The sequence below is a fragment of the Eptesicus fuscus genome, chromosome 3, assembly GCF_027574615.1.
Source record: "Eptesicus fuscus isolate TK198812 chromosome 3, DD_ASM_mEF_20220401, whole genome shotgun sequence".
In the NCBI taxonomy this organism is placed as follows: domain Eukaryota; kingdom Metazoa; phylum Chordata; class Mammalia; order Chiroptera; family Vespertilionidae; genus Eptesicus; species Eptesicus fuscus.
Genome location: NC_072475.1, coordinates 57435751 through 57456399, shown reverse-complemented (window position 1 = coordinate 57456399; position 20649 = coordinate 57435751). Strand labels below are relative to the sequence as shown.

The 20649-nt window shown below is 54.8% G+C and overlaps 1 protein-coding gene across 3 annotated transcripts in view; it reads right to left on the bottom strand.

Annotated features, from left to right (window-relative positions):
- Positions 1 to 1765: 1765 nt before the first annotated feature.
- SEMA5B (semaphorin 5B) overlaps positions 1766 to 20649 on the bottom strand; it is a 37714-nt gene continuing 18830 nt past the window's right edge. Inside the window, exons 4-21 of one of the 3 annotated variants that reach the window (XM_054711726.1) lie at positions 17900 to 17962; positions 17462 to 17560; positions 16537 to 16750; positions 15550 to 15835; positions 13517 to 13652; positions 11913 to 12120; positions 11594 to 11801; positions 6769 to 6886; positions 6419 to 6600; positions 5116 to 5259; positions 4769 to 4916; positions 4427 to 4652; positions 4048 to 4266; positions 3366 to 3536; positions 3122 to 3271; positions 2817 to 2861; positions 2195 to 2400; positions 1766 to 1962 (exon numbers count right to left, since the gene is read on the bottom strand). In XM_054711726.1, coding sequence (XP_054567701.1) covers positions 1804 to 1962; positions 2195 to 2400; positions 2817 to 2861; positions 3122 to 3271; positions 3366 to 3536; positions 4048 to 4266; positions 4427 to 4652; positions 4769 to 4916; positions 5116 to 5259; positions 6419 to 6600; positions 6769 to 6886; positions 11594 to 11801; positions 11913 to 12120; positions 13517 to 13652; positions 15550 to 15835; positions 16537 to 16750; positions 17462 to 17560; positions 17900 to 17962 — 2982 coding nt within the window. In that variant the 3' untranslated portion in view covers positions 1766 to 1803. Of the gene's footprint in view, positions 1963 to 2194; positions 2401 to 2816; positions 2862 to 3121; positions 3272 to 3365; positions 3537 to 4047; positions 4267 to 4426; positions 4653 to 4768; positions 4917 to 5115; positions 5260 to 6418; positions 6601 to 6768; positions 6887 to 11593; positions 11802 to 11912; positions 12121 to 13516; positions 13653 to 15549; positions 15836 to 16536; positions 16751 to 17461; positions 17628 to 17894; positions 17963 to 20649 lie in introns of all 3 variants that reach the window. The other 2 variants (XM_054711717.1, XM_054711721.1) reach the window with 2 other exon arrangements.

The window sequence follows — 20649 nt, the reverse complement described above, 5'->3', positions numbered from 1 at the left end:
ACCAGATCCGAGGGAATACTAGACCCTAAGATCTAACACCACCACACCGCCCACCGCCCCCACCCGCCCCACCCCGGCCTCCACAAGTTCTGGACTCATGGGGCTAACAAGAACCAGTGAGAAATCCCAAAGCTGCAGAAATACTCCTTGTCCTTGAGCTCTCTGACAGGCTCTACCCTGGCCTGAGGATGCTATTTCAGTTGTCCTGGTAAGCACAGGGATTCCAGGACATGCGGTCCAGCAATGCTCTTTTCTTCCTCCTCTACCACTAGGATCACAGCCTTTACAGAGTGACCCACAAGAAGATTTTGCTGGGAATCCTATGAGAATTGATCCAGCTAATTGAGGAAATTGCTCTCTAAATTTAACATGTCCATCATTCTCATCCAAAAGAGTAGCATTGATTTGGTGGGCTGAGACTTTGAGGTGATTTTTATTTAATCCAGCAAAAACTGCATGGGGCTTCACAGGTTTACTCATTTACACCTCACAGCTTTACTCATTTCTCAGTCAATTTTGATTTTATTAAACTCAGCATTGTAACAACCTCATAAAATAACCCTCATCAATTCTCCCCTGCTGGACTCACACATTCCCGCTCTGCAAGAGCTGCTAAGAGAACGGGCAGAAATTTCTCCTGTCGTGTTGCCACTGGCATACCTTGTGTTCCCACTTGTGGATTTGTTTGTCCCTACTCTCTTCTCCAAAAAGAGACGGGTGTGTTTGTACTTGCAAATGGAAAGATATCCTCTATTAAAGTCACACTCTACTTGGGTCATTTCCTCCAGCCTGAGCAGGCCATCTGTCACCCCAGTGTGCCACTCTGACTGGACCATCCCAAGAGGAGCCCACACGCATATGCACGAAGACAAAGTTCCATTTGGAGACTGGATATCATCTTTAATAATAATGCCACAGCCCAGCATCCTTTTTGTTGCTGTAGCAGGTTGTGATCGTGTGTGTGTGTGTGTGTGTGTGTGTGTGTGTGTGTGTGTGTGTGTGTGTGTTCCTGAACAGAGGAGGGGCCAGCAGCTCCCAAGCAGGTCTCAGCCAACAGCTCTTTTGAGCAGCGACTGGAAGACAGTCTCCATAGCGGCACGACGGCTGGGCTCCTGCCTCCTTTTCTCCTGGGCCACCTCCCATGCATTCGGAGGACAAGGCTGAGGTCTGGGCCAGCCCAGATTAAAGGGCTTCTCAGCAAAGATGAGTCCTCAGTCCTCAGCCCTCACTGCCTCTGACCAGAGGTATGTGCAACCTGGGCCAGCCGTGGTCCCTCTGTCACACTGTGGCAGCACCACAATGGCCCAGCCCTGAGCATAAAATCCAGAGCTTCTGAGGCCATTGGATTAACTCCTTTCAGAGATAATCAGGTTGTAGCCCAGGCCCTTTCTCGGGCCAGCCAGAGAGGGACAGACTCAGCCCATGATGGCTACACGGCTGTCATTTCCAACCCAAACCTAAGAGCCTGCCCTCCTGCCATCTCTACTCTCCAATTCCTCACATGCCCGCTAGGTCCACAACCCAGACATGGCAGGGGAGGTGAGCATGACGGTGAGTCGAAAGGAGGCCATGAGAGACCTGGGCTGAGCTGGAACTGCAGCCATGTGCCAGCCTGAAGCCAGCCCTCTCTCCCATGGTCACTGCCAGCCAGAGCTCTTTGAAGCTGGATGGGACCCCCCCAGGGCAAGGCAGCAAGTTCTTGGCCTGGTGCAGAAGGAGAAAACCAAACTGGCTCCACAGTCCCATCTCCATCTGCTCTGTGCCTCCGGAAGGCAAGGAGCCCAAGTCCCCAGGACAGTGGTATCAGCTGTTGGGGAAGCACCGTTGTCCAGGGGAGGCCTCGGGCCGGAAGCTGTGTTTGATCAGTGGGCTGGGGTAGTAGGTAGTTGTGTACACATTGGTCTGCTGCAATGGGTAGAAGCCGGCTTTGTCGTCAGGAATCAGGTTATTCTTGTTCAGGGTCTGCGGGAGAAGGAAGGAACAAAAGAAGGGGTTAAGGGACAGACAGGGTAAGCGGACAGCCAGGTTAAGGAGATCAGGAGCCAGTCAATGAAAGGACATTCTAACCGCTGATGTAGTATCCTGTTCACAACACCATTGCTCCCTCCCAAGTGCCCAGCCCAGTAAGCCCACCTTAGAGCCAGAACCATTGCACCCATCACCCTGCCCTCTGCTTCTATGGGAGGGCTCTCACCTTGAACTCCATGGGTGTGTACTTCTCATTCTTAGGGGTGCCCCCACCCTTGTAGTGCAGGTGGTTTGGTGTGGCAGGATGGACGAGTGTGGACTCCTGGGACTGGCGCTGGCAGTGCTGGCAGGACAGGTACACGGCCAAGGTCAGCAGCCCAGAGCCCAGGAAGCAGCAGATGCCCGTGGCTACCAGGTGGAGGAGACTGAACCCTGGGAGAGGGAGCGGTAAGTGGTAAGGAAAGGGCCACTGTGCGGTGGACAGCCTCCCAACTGGCTCCCAGGAGGAGGCTCAGAGACCTAAAGGAAGAGCTTTGAGACCAGAGCCAATGGAAACAGGACCTATGGCCTGGGTCAGAGGCAAGCAGAGGATGTGGAGCTGGGTGACTTGTGACTTCTTGAGGACAGACTTGATGACTACCTCCTAGATGGGGGGCATGAATGAAACTGCCCAGAGCCCCCTCCACATGGTCTGAAGCAGTGGGGAACCTCCACAAGGTTAGTCTATCTGGAATGGGAGGTGGAGAGGTCCCAAATTTCAAAGTAAGGTGGGTCTCCTCCTGGAAGAGGAGGGGTGGAGGACAGTATTATAAAGGTGTGTGTGTGTGGGGGGGGAAGGTTCCTTTTACCTTCACAGCCGGTGGCCTCCTCCACACTGGAGGCAGGCAGGATCACTGCAGGAAGACAAGCAAAGAGGGTGTTGGGGCAGGCGGCGGCGGGGGGGGGGGGGGGTGGCAAGAGGGGTCCCTCTGGGGCTAGGTGTGTCTTTAAGAGGACCCCTGGGTCAGCACTGAGCTGTGGGATAGGCCTGGGGCTACCTGCCTCCCACCCCGATGTTCTATCCTGCACCCCCCAGGGTATATGCTTCAGAAAGGGAAGGAAGTTGGGGCTCAGTGGGAAATGTTGGTGTGAGGGGGCTGGCTGGAAGACCTACCGGGAATCTCGCTGTAAGGGCAGGGGCGGCTCTGGCTGCTGTTGCCGGCACAGGTGCTGGGCCCTGGGACCAGGTCCTCACAGTGCCGACTGCGGGCTTGGACTCCATCCTCAGTGCATGCGCTCCACTCGGACCACAGCGACCAGCCTTCTGTGGGTGGTGGGTTGGGACGAGGTTAACTGCCCCCAGCACCCTCTGGAGGGCTCCATGGTGCTCCCCAGCCCGGGCCGGGTGTCCTCAGTACCTGGGCAGGCCTGCGTGGCACACAGTGCCTCCTCCGTGTGCAGCCCCAGGCAGATGTCCTCGCCTGGGGAGGGCGCGGGGCTGGTGCAGGACCGTGTGCGTTGATAGTGGCCACCACCACAGGAGGCTGAGCATGGGGACCAGGAGGTCCAGCAGGACCAGGCACCCCGCACTACAAGGGGACAGGGTGTGTGAGGGGAGCTGCCGGTGCAGGCAGGGCCCCGAGGCACTCTTCTGTCCCTTCCCAGGCAAGGCCACTTCTGCCCTGGGCCAAACAGACCTCAACACCTGCTCCACCCAGACTCCCACAGCTCACTGCAGGGAGAGGCCCCTCCCTGTCAGGGGTGGCAGGGGGAAAGGCAGGCTGGCGGAGAGGGAGGGGGACCGGCGGTGGGGGGGGGGGGAGAGGGGTCCCCCTGGGGCTAGGTCATCGAAAACCAACTCAAAACAAGCTCCTCCTCCTCCGGCTAACCCACTAGAGTAGAGAGAAAAGTGACAGGAAGGTGAAGAAAGCTCTGCCCTATGGGCGTGGCTGCTGAGTCCTTGCTCAGGACTATTGCTCTGGGGCCCTTGCACAGACGGCTGGGAGAAGAGGTCACCCGAGCATGAGCTGTGGCCCGGGAGTCTCCTCGATGGGGGTTCCCTGGGTGGAGGTTTCCCAGGATTACTTAGCGCAGGGTTACCTGGACAAGCCTGCGGGTTGCAGTCCTGGTACTCAGTGGCGTCCCCCACGCAGGGCAGGCCCCCGTTGCGGGGCTCGGGGTTTGTGCAGGTCCTCTTGCGGACGTGGAAGCCCAGCTCGCAGTCCCGAGAGCAGGACGACCAGGGGCCCCAGGAGGCCCAGCCCCCGCTCACCACGTGCTGGGCGGTGCCCCCGCTGCGCAGCAGATCCTCCACCAGGGCTGAGGGTGGAGGGACTGGCTTCAGCCACGGGGGCTTCTCCCAAACCGTGCGGCCCAGAGCTCCGCTCCGGCTCCCGGCCCCGCCCGCCCCGCCCCCCTCGCTCTGCGCCGGGGAAGCTGGGAGGCCGGTGGGGAGGGTGGGACGGGCGAAGGGCTGTACCGTCTGTGTCACAGGTTCCCGAGCTGTCTGCGGGGCAGGTTCGGGTCTCCGTCCTCCTCCTGCCAAACTGCAGGCCGTGGGGGTCGGGCAGGGGCGCGCGGCACGTGAAGCGGAATCGCTGCTCCTGCCGCGCCCCGCCCTGGGTCACGTTCACGGGCAGCCACGGCGTCCAGGGCGTGTTGCGCCGCACTTCGGGGCAGCCCTCTGGGTTGCACGTCTTGAATTCCTTGGGGATAGGAGCTGGGGCTGTTTCATAGCCTTGCAGCCCCCAGGCCTGCCCCGGGGTCCCGCCCGGCCCACCCTCCTGTAGGTTACAGACTCCGAGTCCAGCCCGGCCCTCACCACGCCGCAGCCGGGGCAGGAGTTGCCATTCTCGCAGGCCCGACGCCGCGACTGCACGCCGCCCCCACAGTTGCTGCTACACTTGCTCCAGGAGCCCCAGGATGCCCAGAAGATGGGTACGGGGCAGGGCGTGTTCTCGTTACAGAACCTGAGGGGCATGAAGGGAGGGGGTTCAGCCCTCTAGGGAGCAAGTAGGGAGGCCTGCTAAGAGGCACTGGGAGTGCAAACTAGGAAGGACGAGAGTCCCCTGGGTCACCTGGAAAACCCCAGCCGCTTTCTACGAGGCCGGGAAAGTCTGGGACCTCAGGGCTAGCTTCTCAGAGCCCCCCAAGCACAGACTAGCTCACCGCTCCTCCCGGCTCTTGCCAACGCAGATGCGGCCCCCGTGGCGGGGAGCAGGGTTGCTGCAACTTCGCTGGCGGACCTGGAATCCTATCCCACAGGTGGTGCTGCACAGGGCCCACGACGACCACGTGGTCCACGCCCCATTCCTGCGGGGTGGGAGGAGACAGAGACAGATGACCCCGGAGCCCTAGCTTCTCTGATCTAGTCTACATCTGGGCAGACGGATTTGTTGTTGTCAGGAAGTGCCAGACAGTGATTCATTCATCATCCATCCATCCATCCATCCATCCATCCAACCATCCATCCATCCATCCATCCATCCATCCATCTATCCTCAAACATGTGTTGAGAGCCTTCTTGCACATATCAGACTGTGCTCAGGGCTAAGGGTACAGAGATAGGACATGGGTTCTACTCACAGGGACAAAAGGACACATTTTCTAGAAACGGCCCCAATCACCTTGCCAATCTGCAACCTTGGTTTCAACCTTCTTGGTTAGCCAATTCTTGCACTCAAACCCATGCTCCCTCTCCTGCTCTACCACCTCAAGTGCTTTGCTCCAACCTCAGACACCACTCACTCCTGTCTACTTCAACTCCAATTTTCAAATTTTGGCTCTACCGCTTACTGGCTGCATAAGCCTGGGCAAGTGACTAAAACCTTCTGTGTGCCTCATCATACGCTAATCTTTAAAGTAAGGATAATGATTATATTCCTACCACCATCAGGTTCTTTCGACCGTTAAATTAATAAATGTACTAATTAAGTTATTTTACGAGGGTCCAGAATTGTGGCTTACTTGTTAGAACCACTTCATGAGGTCCCCAAGTACTAGGCAGTGTGCAGGCACTTTATATATATATCACCTCCTATAAGCCGCTTGGGGTGGGAGTGTTGACCCCCCCACTTAGAGAAGCTCAGAGGGGTTAGGTGGCTTGGCCAAGGTCACACCTCCAGACAGTGGCAATCAGGACTGGCGCCAGGTCTGCCTGCCTTACCACCATCCCATGCTGCCCCTCATGTTTGGGACAGTAAGGCCTATTAAGGCTAAGGTCTGTCCAGGGGTGATTCCCAAGTCTGTCCAGCCTTCCTCTTTGTGTCAAGAGTTCTCACAAGGCAGAACTTCTCTCCCACTACAGTGGAAGCTCCCCCAGTGCTCATGTTTCCTGCCTCAGACTTCAGCTACCTGTCCAGTTGCCTGTAAAGCCCTGAAGTGGTTTCCACCCTTTAGTGCAAACATCTGGCTAGGGATGCCCCACTCCAGGTAAAGACAGTAGCCGTGCAAACCCTGTAGCCACACATACCTGGAGCAGTTGGCAATGTGGATGGCTGGCCCCAGGCAGTCTCGGCCCCCACAGCGGGGTTGAGGGGTATCACAGGCTCGGGCCCGACACAAGCAAGAGCCTGAGTTGTCCCCATCTAAGTGCTCACATGGTTGCCACAGTGACCACGGGCCGAAGCCCCCATCCTGAGTCACATTCCGCACCTGCAGACACACATCAGAGGCGGGGGGGTGGGGGGAACAGGGGGCCAGTCACAGAAGGCAGGGGTAGGGAAGGCAGGAGGTCCTAGGGGGTATGGGGATTCTGTTGGGGAGTCACAGCCTGAAATGGGGGGACAGGTCCTAGGTGGGGGGGGATGAGGGGGTTCTCACAGGACACGCTGTGATGTTCTGGGTCCAGAGGCTCATGTTGGAGCTGTCCTCGAGGGTGCTGCAACGTTGCTGCTTCCCGTCCCAGCCGCAGTACGGGTCCCGTGCCCCCAGGCATGCCCTGCCAGACAGAGGCCCGGAGACTCAAGCCCACTGGCCTCCCGGCCTCACTGCATCCCAAGAAGACACCTGGCCGCTCCTCTCTGGGCACCCCTGTCCATCCAGTTGCCCTCCACAATGATAAGTTCGCTGAACACTTACTGTTTGCCAGGCATCATTGTAAGTGCTTTACAAGCATGGAAGAATTTAATACAACAACCCAATAATGAAGGCACTGTTATTATCCTCCTGGAGTCTGCAGAGGGACTTTCCACGGGCCAGCGGGGCCAGGGATGTCGAGGGCTAAAGGGATACACTAAAGAGTCAAGAGGTTGCCCTGTTGGTGTCTCCTTGAAGCGTCAGGGAGAGTCGCCTGTCAGGTGAGCTCTTTATTTTGAGTGAATTCAACAGACCAGGCCTCCAGACCAGGCCCAGAGAGAAAAGAGGTTTTATGAGAGGCCTTATAGAGAAGAGGGTGGGGCTTCCTTTGTCCCCGGCGGAGGTCAAAGAAGGCAATTCTCTCCCTTGTTCCAGCAACCCCTGACCTTGTATAAAGGAGGTGGGGCTTGGGGTGTTAGTGGGTGAGGGCCTTGCTGGAGCCCAGTAAGCATACTCTGGCCCACCTGGGAATGCAGAACACTCATCTGTTGCTCAAGAATCTGTTTCCACTTTATTCACTCAAGCACGATTTGTGTAAATTGTACAGTATAAGTGCACTCATATTTTCATCTAGGACCAATGGTTTGATTGGGGGGTGTTTCACGAGCAGAATGCATCAAATTAGACATTATGGGACTAAATACATGTGTAAGCGTAGCCCCAGCAACCTGTGGTTTTAAGATTCTGCTCACGTGCTGACATTTGGACCAAATTGGCTGCTAGCAAATTCAACCAGTTAGAATTCAATAAAGCCCACTGCTGAGTGTATTCCCCCAGCTCTCCAAGAGGGAGACCAAACTCTAGAAGCAGCTGATACTGCACTTACTAAGCAGCATATATTAAAATTTTAAAGAAGAACTAGCCATGACTAGTGGTTATTAATAATAATAAAGATGCTATTTATCAAAAACATATGTCTGCCAATAGAGAAAATGACTAAGAGCAGCACATTCGAGTCGGTTCACACAAGATCAAAGCAGAAGATTCGGGAGGAATGCAATTGCCTCATGCTACTTCTTTCATCTAGCCAGTTCTAGAACAGTGGTTTCCAGTCTTAACTGCAAATTAAAATCTCCTGGGAATCTTTTAAAAACCTTAAGCAAGCAAACAAACAAAAACCCTGCCTTTTTTACCTGGGCCTTTGGACTGGAGTAGGCCCCGGCACTGGGATCTTTTAAATACCCCCCAGGTGATTCTAATGAACAGCATGGCTGAGAACCGCTGTTCCAGGGCCACTTTTGTCAACGTTCCAAAGCCTGGAGATAAAGTGCCCCATCTCTCCAACCCAGGACAGAACAAGAAAGGAGAGAAGAGAAACCTCAGAGTAGATGCTAACCCCAACCCCCTCCCCGCCTCCGCCATCAGGATCCCTCCCCCTCTCTGCCTCTCCTATTCCAAGGACACTCCTGCCCTGTTCTGGCCCTGGCTCTGGCTGCCTGGGGAGGCCTGCAAGGCCGCGCTGGGGCTAGTGCCTGAGCTCTCTTATCTGCATTCACTGCTTTTGCCAAATGAAGCTCCAAAGCTTACAGGGCAGGGAACGCTCTTAAGAAAATTAAAGCTCCAAGCAGGGAAGAGTTAAACTGTGTCTCTGACTGTAGGATTGGGTGGCAGTTTAGAGTTTTGTGTGTGTGTGTGTGTGTGTTTAAAGCAGCCATCAGACCAATAATGTATCACCATGTGCTTTTTTTTTTTTTACTTCAATGTCTCAAGCAGCCATTATAGAAGGGAACAGGCTCATTCCATGGGCTCAGAGATGGATGGTGGAGGTGGCAAGCAGGCAGTTTCCAGCACCGAGTAGCAAGGCTCTAAATGGGAGCTGTCCAAGGTAGCAATGGTGTCCCAGGAGCTTGGGAGCAAGTGGCTGTTACTTAAGATGGCAGCAGAGGGAGGGAAGGTCAGGAGGAGACACTCTCTGAGCTTTCCTCCCGAGGGAGCTGAGGTAGAGGCCACGTCCCTCCGGTGCAGCCTGATCGGCAAGCTGGAAGGAGGAAGGGGTGGGTCATGCATAAGCACCTGCTTTGTAGAGCCAAGTCAGCATCATTCCCTGCTCCTCCTCTTGTGAGCCTTGGTCTCTCCCTGGCCAGGCTAGGGTTCTGGTTGTGCCCCACAGAACCCAGATTTTCCCGAGTGAAAGGAGCGGGCTGGACACAAGCCCCGGATTCTGGGCAGAGGAGGGGGCCTGAAGGCGCTCTGCTCACCCACCCTCATCCTCCTGCCAGCTTTGAAAGGAATGAGGAAAACACGTGAAATGCCTATCCTAGGATAAAACGCTGTGACAACCCACCCATATTGTGCCCATTCTGATGTCCATTGTACCATAGACAGTTTGGCTTCCAGACTCTGAGGTGCACAGCTTGCTGGCTGCACGGGTTTACTCCGGTCAGTTGATTAACTTTGCAATAATGAAACCTCACATTTTCCAGTTTTTACATCCACCCAGAGGTTTATGGCAGTGTTTTCACTGAACACACAAATGCCCCTTATCCCAAACTCAGGAAGCCAAATAGGATGAAAGTTTCAGACTCCCAACTGACCTCTTTCGAACTTGCTGTGCCACCTGGCCACGCTATGCAACCTGCCCGCCCCTTCTCTGCAGCACTGTGTGAGTGGGGACCCGTCCCAGCAGCAGCTTTCTTCCTCTCATTTCACTGCAGACCCCATTACTTCAGATCTGGCCACAGCCACATTAGCTCATGCTGGCCGACCATCTGCCCTACGACAGTGCTGCCCGCCACTCTCTGATTGATCTTCTGTCAACTCTGTCACTTCCCTGCTCTAAGACCACTTCAGTGCCCAGTCACAGGATTCAAATCAAAATTCTCCCTTGGCCTCAATCCACTTCCAGCCCCATTCCTCACTCCCTCCTGCACCAACCTCCTTTCAGGCCAAATCAAGAAGGATCAGTCATGTGTGCAAGGCCAGTTTATGCCTTGGACTGGGCGTGGCCCCCGGTGGAATATAAAAAAAATACTGGGACACTGAGTTTACCTTCAAAGCTTTACAACCTCTTAAAGAACAAGGCACACGTGAAAAGTTTAATAACAACACAAGGGTCAATGAACACAAGCAATGGGGGAAATGCCATCAGCAGGAGCCTGTGACTCACTGCCAAGCAGTGCTGTCTGTATTCAAGCTTGGAGACTGGAGACTGCAGAAAACCCAGGAGGTTGGAGACCCCTAAATATATTTCTAGAGAGAAAAAGGAATAAGAACATTAGCTACCACTTATGACTCGCTGGATTGGCGCTTCATGAGTATTATTCCCAATCCTTACAATGACTCAGCCCAAATTGAACAGTATTTGCTCCATCACTATGTCACCCTATTTTCCCAAATGAAAAAGCTGAAGCACAAAAGGTTAAAGAACTCGAAGATCATATGGATAGTAGACAATGGAGCTGAGGTGGTACCCTGGGTGTGTCCAATTCCAGCATGTGAGTCCCTCCCACTGCACCCTTGCCTCTCCCCACATGTCAGATACAAGCCAAGAGTTCTCTCCCCAGCCACACATTCAGAACTCCGAGGAAAATGAAAGCGTTCCAGACTTAGTTCCTCTTGCCTCGCTCCTGTATGGGAGGGCTAAGTGAATGTTTGGTGTTTTGTTGATGGAGCCATGTGTTGGGGCTGAGGGTAGCTTGACTGCCTGCCCACTGCTACCCTCCCCCCTTCCCCTGGCTGCCACATCAGGACTATCAGGCCTCTTCCCCTGCTCTCCAGGCCTCTGCCCAGCTCCCAGCACACCCTCCTGGGGCTGGAGGGCAATCCTTGGCAGCGGGAGATGCATTTGTCTCCCAAATCTCAAGGACAGATGGGCACAGCCAGGAGGTCTCTGTGTTGCAAAGATCACAGGAGCCCGTGTGGCTGTGGCCATGCCAGCTAAAGGCCGTTCTTGATTAGCTCAGAAATGAAGAGCTGCAGTTTGGGGGAGGCTCACGTGGTGGGAGTCTGAGCTATATCTCCATTTGGCTTTGGAATAAGCTTTTGTTTTCCCCTTAAATGCCAGTGTCTCTGTTGCCAAATTTGTGGAACCGCTTGAAGCTAAGGTATGGGGAACTGATCTGGGACACAGTTGGGGAGGGTATACAGGCTCCACATGGTTCTGCACCTCATCCCACCCCAGCTAGGCTTCTAAGGAAGGAAGAGGAGCAAAGATGGGGGAGAGGGGGCGGGGGGCTGACTCAAAGCGCGTCTCCCATCTGCCCTCCCCCTCCCCCTGATAAGCACTGTGGTCTCAAAGATAAAGGCCACTCTCTGAACAGAGGGGACAGAGAAGAAGTTAAGTGGGCTGTAACTATACGGGGCTGACAGTAGGGATGACAACAGTGACAAGTGGTTTATGCTGATTATCCCAATTAACCTCCACCAAACCCTGCCAGAACCCTGCGGAGATTTTATGAGGAGGAAACCCAGGTTCAGAGAGGTTAAGTGACTGGTTCAAAGGCACACAGCTGGAGACTGTGCTAGGATGACATCCGGGTCCAACAGACCCCTCCCCCTCCCCCCTTCTCCCCGCCCCAAAAGCGCGATGGGCGGGGATAAACCCGCGGACGCCCGCCCCTGGCTCGCTTACCTTTGGTTGCGGTAGGAGGCGCACCTCTCCAACGGGACGCGCAGCACCCCGTCGCTCAGCCCCACGAAGAGCGCGCGGGCGCTGTGCAGGATGCGCAGGCTGCGCAGGGGCTCGCGGCGCCCGGGGGGCAGCACGTGCAGCTCCTCCAGGTAGCAGCCCCGGAGGCTGCGGCTCGTGGTGGACAGTGCCTTCAGGATGGTGCCCGACTCTGGAAGGGTCAGGTGAGGGGGTGGCCTTCAAGGGCCGGGAACCTCACGGCCCTCGCCCTCGCCCCTCAACCTCCGCCCACTCCGCGCCCAGACCCCGCGGGCCGGCTCACCGGTGCCGATGTAGAGCACATGGTAGAGCGTGTCCTTGGCTTGCACAAGGTCCACCACGAGGTGCGAGAAGCGCACGCTGTCCTGGGTGACGCAGGGCTCGGGGGTCACCGGCTGCACGGCCTCACTCATCAGGAACAGGCGCTGTGCGTCCTGCAGGCTGCGCTCCGTCAGGTTCTCATTGGGGCCCATCTCCGACAGGGTGCCGCACTGCGCGGGGAGGCGGGTCACAGGAGCGCAGCCGCTGGGCTGCGCAATCCCTGTCTCCCTCCTTCCTTATGGCAACCCAGGCGGTCACTGGCACACTCTGGCTCTTCAGTCCTCCCCCAACATCCCCACCCAGCCCCCTGCACCCTCTTCCAGGAAGGGATGCCTCTTTGGGAACTAAGGGAAACTGAGGCTGGGAAGGTGGGGCAGGAAGGACCTGCCAGGGCTGGGGAAGAGGAGGGGGAGACTGTCTTGTCCAAAAAACGGATTATTTGAGTGCGGACAACAAGTGTCCTCTGATCTTATGCTGTGGCTCTAGGCGCCCCTCCCTCATGTTGTGTCAGCTCTGCCTTCCTCTCCCGTGTCCCTACCTGTTCAAGTTCGTATGCCTTCCAAACCAGAACTGGCAGACGACTACCATTTATTGAGCACCTACTGCATTCCAGGCACCATATCAGGTGCTTATCAACCCTCACACATAGCTATGAGGTCAGTGGGATTATCCCTGCATGCCAGATAAAGAAAAAGTGACTTGCCCAAGGTCACACACAGAGAGAGGGGCTAGATCCGGGGCAAGCTTGTGGGACCACAAAGCCTGAAGTCTCCCCCTGCTCCTCTGGCCTGGACAGGAAGTTGATGGATGTGAAAGTCCACCATCCATAGTTTCCTTTGCCCATGGCTCTTTCCCATACCACCCAGGGCACCCAGTGCCCTTGAGAGGGTTAATTTGAAACGCAGGCAGATAGGGCCGGGGTCCAGTGGAAAACAAAGGCAGGTGGAACATAGGCAGGGGCAGACGTGGCAGTTTGAGCCAGCCTAACCACAGGAATCAATTAAGCAGAAATAATAAAATGTTTCTGGACTTAAGGCGGGAGGCATGGGAAACCGAGGGAGGGCCTGCAGTAAACAAGATGTACGAACACATAGAAACAGAAAAAGTTCAACATAGGAACAGGAAAACAACACACAGAAACAGGGAACGTCCAGGTCCGTTGCTGGGCAAAAACAATTGAGGGAATCCATCAGGTGATGACACACCCTCACACTCCTGACGCTGAGACCCTCCAGGCATTAGTACCCATGCAGACGGCAAGCAAACTTCAGCCAAAATCCCCAAATTCTGCCAGACAGGTTGTGTGGTCTCCTGGTCCGACCTCCCTACCTTCCTGGAGGTGGGGTCACATTTAGAGATGGCTCAGAGCATGATCCCTTGCTCTGTGACCCAACCGCTCTACCTTTCTTGTTCCACAGTCTCAGAGGTTACCACCCTCGGAGGGGGCCACTGTAGACCCCCTCAGATGGGCGTAAATGAGCATGGACAGGCTTGGGAGTCAGCTTGTGACTGGTAGTCTGGTGGAAGGCCCTGTGTACAGAGAGGGGCAGAGAGGAGAAGCTGTACCTGGAAATTGGGGATGGGGTTGGCGATGGGGAGCCAGGCAGCCCTGGGGTTCTCCTGGTAGCGGAATGGGCCGTTGAAAGCCTGGGAGATGGCACTGAGGTTGAAGGCGCAGACAGCAGAAGCAGCGATGCTATTTCTGAAAGGCAAGAGGTGGTGGGATGCTGCCCCCGCATAGGCCTCAGCACCCTCCTTAGACCCCACAGCCAGCAGTCAAGGCACCGCCTGGCACTGCTCAAAGGCCGACGGAACACCTATGATTAGCCTGGTGCCTCCTGCGTGATGGGGGGGTCACAGAGGAGGAACCGTGGTCCTCATGCTCTGGGAACCCTCTGGAAAAGAAAGGCCACTGATGAGAACCCTGGTGGTTCTGTGCTACCTACTCATCCCTTTCCCTTCTCCCATGGGAGGGTCAGATAAACTCAGCGTTTTCATTTTATCCATGGCCACTGTAGGAAATACCCTGTATAATAAAGAGCTAATATGCTAATTAGACCGATGGCAGAACGACCTTCCAGAACTATCTTCTGGAACAACCTTCCGGAAAGACCAGTGGGTTGGGGGTGGGGAGCGGGGCCGCAGGGGGAGGGCTGAGGCAGCTGGGGCTGCGAGGGCCAAGCCCCTTGCATGAATTTCGTGCATCGGGCCTCTAGTATTCTATATTACAACTCAGTATAACACACACATATATGCACACACATATATGCACACACACACATGCAATGAAGTTTTATGAGACAATACTTACCCTTATTAAATACATTATACTCTGATATTTTTATTCCAGCCTATTCTGTTTTATTTATTTATTTGTTTGTTTTAAAAGTGGGTTACCAAACCACTGATATACTGCAGCCCACAACACCCTGAGCCAAATGACCTCTAAGACCCCTTTCAGTCACAGAGACTCAGGTTTCTATGAGTCTGATGTGTAACAGTTCAGAGCTGATATCACTACACCAAGTGTTTCCAGTTCCGTTCTCTGCGTTCAGTCCCTCTCACAAGTGTGCCCATTTCTGCCTGGTCTCCGCCGCCATCATCTCCCCTGGGTGCCGCACTGTCCTCCTGGTTGGCCTCCCTGCCACTGCCTCGTCTCCTCCAATCCGTTCTCCACTCAGCAGCCAGAGTGTGTGTCTCAAAGCGCACATCCGAGCTAGTCTCTGGCCTGCTTCAAGTCCTTCAATAATTTACTGCTCTTAGGATAAATATCAAAACCGGTAAAACCGGCTACAAGGCCTGCAGGACATAATCCTCCCTCTCCCAGCCCTTCTGCCTCCTCTACTGTCTGTCTCCTCCTCTCCCTCCAGGCTCTTGCCACTCTGGTCTGGCTCCGTTCCTCAAACATTTCTTCAAACATTTCTTCCGACCCAAAAGCTTTGCATGTGTGGTTCCCTTGGGCTAGACTGCTCCTCTCCCCTAGTTAATTCCTGTTTATCCTGCGGGCGTCACTTCCTACAGGAAGTCTTCCCTGATCACCACCCCTCTCTATATATGTTTAGAGGCTTCCCTGTGCACTCACTGCCCTTTCCCTTTGTAGCATTTACCACGATTAAAGTGGTGAGATATTAATATCACAGTTACTGATAACCACCCTCTCTAGAATGTAAGCTCCTTAAGGTCTGCTCTTGCTTTGCTGGGTAGGGTTAGCAGGGCCATGGAATCCTGAGGCTGGAAGGGACTGTGACCCCCTCGGTGTCTCCCGGATAGGCTGCTGCCGGACCCTTCCGGAGCTGCCATCCCCTCCCTCAAGGCGGCTGTCTCTCTCATCACCACAACTTCTTCATGAAGCCACAACCCAGCTCCTTCTATTTGCTTCACATCTGGCCTAGGCCTGGCTTTCATGGCAACCCAGAATACATGCTGACTATGGCAGAGGCAGCAAGCCACAAAATCCTCAGATGACCCGGTGCAGAAGGCACAACAATCCCCATCGCACAGAAAGAGAAACAAGACTCAGAGGGGGACTTCCCCGAGCCCACCAGGCTGCGAGGCCAGCATCCCAGGGAAGGGGTGGGGGAGGGCAGGGACTCACTCACACGTTGGTGGTGAAGACCCCGTAGATGAGGTCCTGCTCGGGCAGGTGGAAGGCACTCTGCAGCTCGTTGTAGTAGAAGGGGACCTCGCCCGGGCGGGAGCAGTTGAGCCGGGCCTTCATGAACGTGGTCCACGTGTCCTCCAGCAGGAAGCGGCCCCCCACGTCGTTCTTGCACACGCGGGCCACCCGAGAGTACACGGTGCGCCCGCAGTCATGCTCCACCGCGTTCTCTCGCAGGAAGAAGTACGCAAACAGCCCGATATCATAAGCTGCCACAAAGTTAGGCTCTGGGGGCAGAAGAGGAACGAGGGTGGGTCAGGCCAGCAGGGAGGAAGGGGGCGGAGTCGGGAGTAGTCACCTACTTCCGTTTTCCCAGATGGGCATCCTGACATCCCTCTGCCAGCCTGGCGACCTGGAGACTCTAACCCTGTTCCTACCTCCAACCCAAAGTGCAGTTAGAATAATAACTGACATGCATTGCTGGGCACTCACTGTGTACCAGGACTAATGTGAGCACTTTTTATGCATCAGCCATTTAATCCTCTTAACCACCGAGGAGGTCAGCACCTTGATTAGCCCCAGGTCATAGATGAGAATACTGTGGCACAGCAAGGTCAACACTTGCTCAAGGCCACACAGCTAGTTAGTGGAGAAGCAGGGATTCAACTCCAAGGGGCAGGAAACTCATGCCACTCTTCCCCCCCCTCACCTCGCCCCAGTCACTTTTCCCATAATCCATCCTCCACATCAATTCCTAACGCTTCCTTTCCCCTCATAGTCTGCCCCCCTCTGCCCTGGGTACTCAGGACATCTTCGATTTCAACCAGAGTCCATCTCCCTGGGCAAACACACACCCTACTCTGGGCCCCTTGATGAAGCCAGTGTGAGCCCTTTCAGAGGCTGGGCAGGGAGGAGGACTGATGGGGGTCAGAGTGGGCTGGTGGGTCAGAACTGGGGGAACCCCACCGTCGGGGCTGTGTCTCCTTACCATTGAGCCACTTGGAGTTATACTGGGCCGTGCGAAGGGGCGGCCCGCTGCCCAGGCTCCGGTAGATGGCAGGGTCCCGACCCGAGAAGTCGATGACGGTGGCCGCGTAGAGCTCCCCCTGGGAGGAGATGACGGCTGTGGAGTTGTGGCGAGGGTCGTAGGGGCAGCGGGCCACGCCATTGATCTTCTCCATCGTCCGGCTGAGGTTCCCCACCTGGGATGGCGGGGAGATGGGGGCGCTTTTCCCTGAGATCCAGGGGCTGCCTGTTTTCCCACCTCAGAGTTTATTTCCCCCTGGGTCCCTGGTCTCTGTGAGCCTCCCTCTCCCAGCCTCCCCCTCAATGCCCACCCCACAGTCCCTCTGCGGAAGCAGCCCTCACGGAGGGGAGGGTTGTGTCAGGACCCCCACCTGCTCTGGCCCCTGCACGGTAAGGTACACCGATAAAACACAGCAGGCCTAGTGAAATGTGAATTTTGATGAGCAACAAATAATTTTTTAGTATAAGTATGTCCCAAATCTTTTTTTTTTTTTTTTAAATTTCAAAGAGGAAGGGAGAGGGAATCAATGATGAGAGAGAATCATTGACCGGTTGCCTCCTGCACACACCCTACTGGGGATCAAGTCCACAATGCGGGCATGTGCCCTGACCAGGAACTGAACCGTGACCTCCTGGTTCTAGGTTGACACTCAACCACTGAGCCGCGCCGTCTGGGCAGTATGGCCCAAATCTTTCCTGGGACATACTTATGCTAAAATATAATTTGTTGTTTATCAGAAATTAAATCTAACTGGGCATCCTTTCTTGTTTTGGGGTTTGTTGTTTGCTACATTTGGCACCCCCACTCCAAGGCTATGTGTCTGGGCGGGAGAACCTGCTGTGTGCCTTTCTGACTACACCCCCCCTCCCCCCCAAGCGGTCCCCACCTGCCTGCTGGAGCACACGGGGGAGAAGGCGTTGGTCCCACACAGGAACACTTTCCGGCCAGTGACAATCAGGACGCGCACGTAGTTCTGACACTCCTCCTGAAGCAAGAAGGGGAGGTGATCAAGGGACAGCTCTCCAGGCCCTGGGTGTCTTCCCCTCTCACCACTGCACCACAGGTACGTAAAAGGACTGCCCTGTGCCCCAGCTCACCCTGATCTCAAGTTCAGGTGGCAGCGTGGGCCTCCCCTGCCCCCATACCTCCCTCCCCGGCCGCCTCACTGCATCACCGCCCTCTCAAATGCTCAGGGCTGACCTCACCTGCACAGTCTGGGCCTGTGCACAGGTGGCCTTGTGCCCACAGCATGCCCGTCCATCCCCGAAACCACAGCCTCCTACTGGCCCCAAGCCGGGACCCTGGACCAGCAAGGCCACCATACCTCCGTCTTCCCTTTGCTTTGGCAGGAGCGGCGCGTGTCCTCGTTGGAGGCCCACTCTGTGGCCTGTGGGGGAGGACACAGACATCACACAGCTGTGCCACTCGCCGCCAGGGCAGGTGGCTGTCAGGGCCTGGGTGGACAGGAAGCTGGGGAAGGGTCAGGGACAGCCTGCAGGGGAAGGGCTCCTCTCACTACATCCACATGGACCCAGAGGGCTGCAGACCTCCGTACCCAGAGACCTTTAAGGAGTGAACATCCCCTCAGCCCAACACCCTCCGCACCTGCTAGGGTCCGGGGAGGCTGGAGTACCAGCTTCCTCAGCTGCTCCCCCCGCAGCTCCATCCTAGGACCTCCCGGAGCCCTCCTCCCCGGGGCAGCAGGAGCTGGAAGTGCTCCGCCTTCAGGACCACCCCAGGCCTGAGTGGGCAACAGGAAGCGTGCCTCCATCGTGTCCCAGATGTCCCTCAAGTGAGTGGGGGGCAAGGAAGGCTAGATTCTGCAAACCTTAGAGACCAGAGATCTGTTTAATTTCCCCACTACAACCATGCAGAGTGCTTTTTTGTTGTTTTTTAGATGAAGAAACTCGGGTTCTGTGTGACTTGCTGCTGCTGCTACACGGTAGAGCTGGGATTGGGACCCACATTCCGGATTCAAGGGCTGTGTGTGTGTGTGTTTCTTTACCCCACCACCTCCAGAACCCAGGACTTCCACTTTCCTAACTGCTCTCCTCCGCCTGCATCCCGTCTCGTTTCCCTTTAGCATCCAGCATGCTCTCTCACGAGGCGACGTGCCTGGGGACACGGCTTTCACTCAGGGACCCAGAGGACACGGTCATGTTCCCAAGTGCCCATGGCCTGGGAGAGGGCTGTTCCCCTCCCCCTTCATCTATTCCGTCTCTACTCTCAGCTGGTCCCTCCCGGCCTCCGGCCTCCGAAAGAGCATCTGGAAGGAGAAGTGATGCCCCTCACGTCCAGGCAATGTCAGCAGCCCTGGTGTGTGGCTCTTTAGATTTCTGGGTCCCGTGTGTAAATATGAACTGTATACCTGTCCGGGGAGCGGGAGCCCTGAGCAATAGCTCTCCCATCCAAACAGGGAAAATAAAACAACACCTCTTCTGATTTCTAACAAAGCTCCTAGCTATGCAGTCACTGCCTGCCGGGGTCTAGGGGCCCGGGTGTGAGAGGGCCAGAAGGGTGCCTGGAGTGGGAGGCAGGGCTGCTCTCTGCTTTCCAGATTGCAGCCTCCCACAGGCCCAAGATGGTTGCTTTGTGGGGCCGAGGGAGGGCTGACTTCCTGGATTTCAGGAGAGGTGACAAGTTTGGTCATGCCTCCATCAGACCCATGGGCGGGCTGGGCTCATCCTGCCAGGCCAGGCCAGGGGCTCAGGGGAAGGACAAATGACCCCTAGGGTTCATTTGGACAGAAACCAGGGAGCCACTGTCATCCCTAGGGCCCCAGCAGCTCCCAGGCTGAGCCTGATGTGAGAAGAGAGGAACATAAACAAGAAACCTCAGGGCTTTGTAGGTAGAAAAGCGCAGTGACTCACACACATTGCACATGTCCAGGCCTAAAGCTCCGGAACGTGGGTGGCTGCGGGGGACTGTGTGGGCAAAGGGCCTCACTGGGGCCTTGGGATCCCTCAGCACAGGGGCACTTAGAAGGGGTAGGCTTGCTCCTAAGGGGGTGGGAATCTCATTGGGTGGAGGCAGGTGTGTTCAATCAAAAGGAGTTAAAGTCACCCTGGGCTGAACCTCAGGACAAACACTGTGCCAGGGACCTGACACTCCTCCTCTCTTTAATCCTCAGCACAGCCAGTGAAACACGCAGCCTTCTGCTCATTTTACAGGTGAGGAAAAGGAAGCTCAGAGAAGTGGAGCAATGCCCAAGGTCACGAAGCTAGTAGGCAACAAACCCGAGATGCCATCTCAGACAACAGACACCAGCGCTCAGCTCTCTCTGCTGCATCCTACAGCCTCTCACAGCGAAAAGATTTCTCAAACCAAAAGCTAGAGCAGATGGCCTGCAAAGAATATGTATATTTATAATGATAACAGCATAGAATGGGCTTGAGTCATTTATTTTATTTTAAAATTATTTTTATCAAAGTAATGATGCACAGAGTTGAAAAAGTTAAATAGTATGAAAAGTTTATTTAAATAAACTCAAGTAGCCTACTCCTCTCACACCCCAACCCCATTTCTCAAGGTCAGCTATTCCTCTGTGTGTATTTAATTCAGTTTCTAAAAAATATGCGTCAACCTCAGACTTCATCTTCTGACTTCTTCTGCTATGGAGGTGAAGATTTCCCCCACTTACTCATCCCCATCTCTCCTACCTCAAAGCACACATTCATTTCGCCCTCCCCACCTTCCCATTACAATTCTGTAACATTAATTATTTAATCTTTTAGTGTGATAGTAATTTAATTAAAAATCAACATCGGTATTTAATTAGTATTATAAATATGTAAAAATTGTTCACTACTAGCAACTTAATAGCCCAGATTGCATCGTTGATTGTAATATGAACCACTAAGAAAGAATATATGCTGCCAAACCTTTATTACTTCAATTTTTAATGTAAATTTATTGACAGTGCTCTTATTTAGACATTTTAAATCATCTATCGGTATTGTGCATACAAAAAAGAAAAATGTAAGCAGAACTGAGTATCCTTAAACCTTCTCTGAATTCATGGTTCATCTCGTCTGAATCACTTTTCTGTTCAGTTGTCAGTGCTCATTTTTGTTG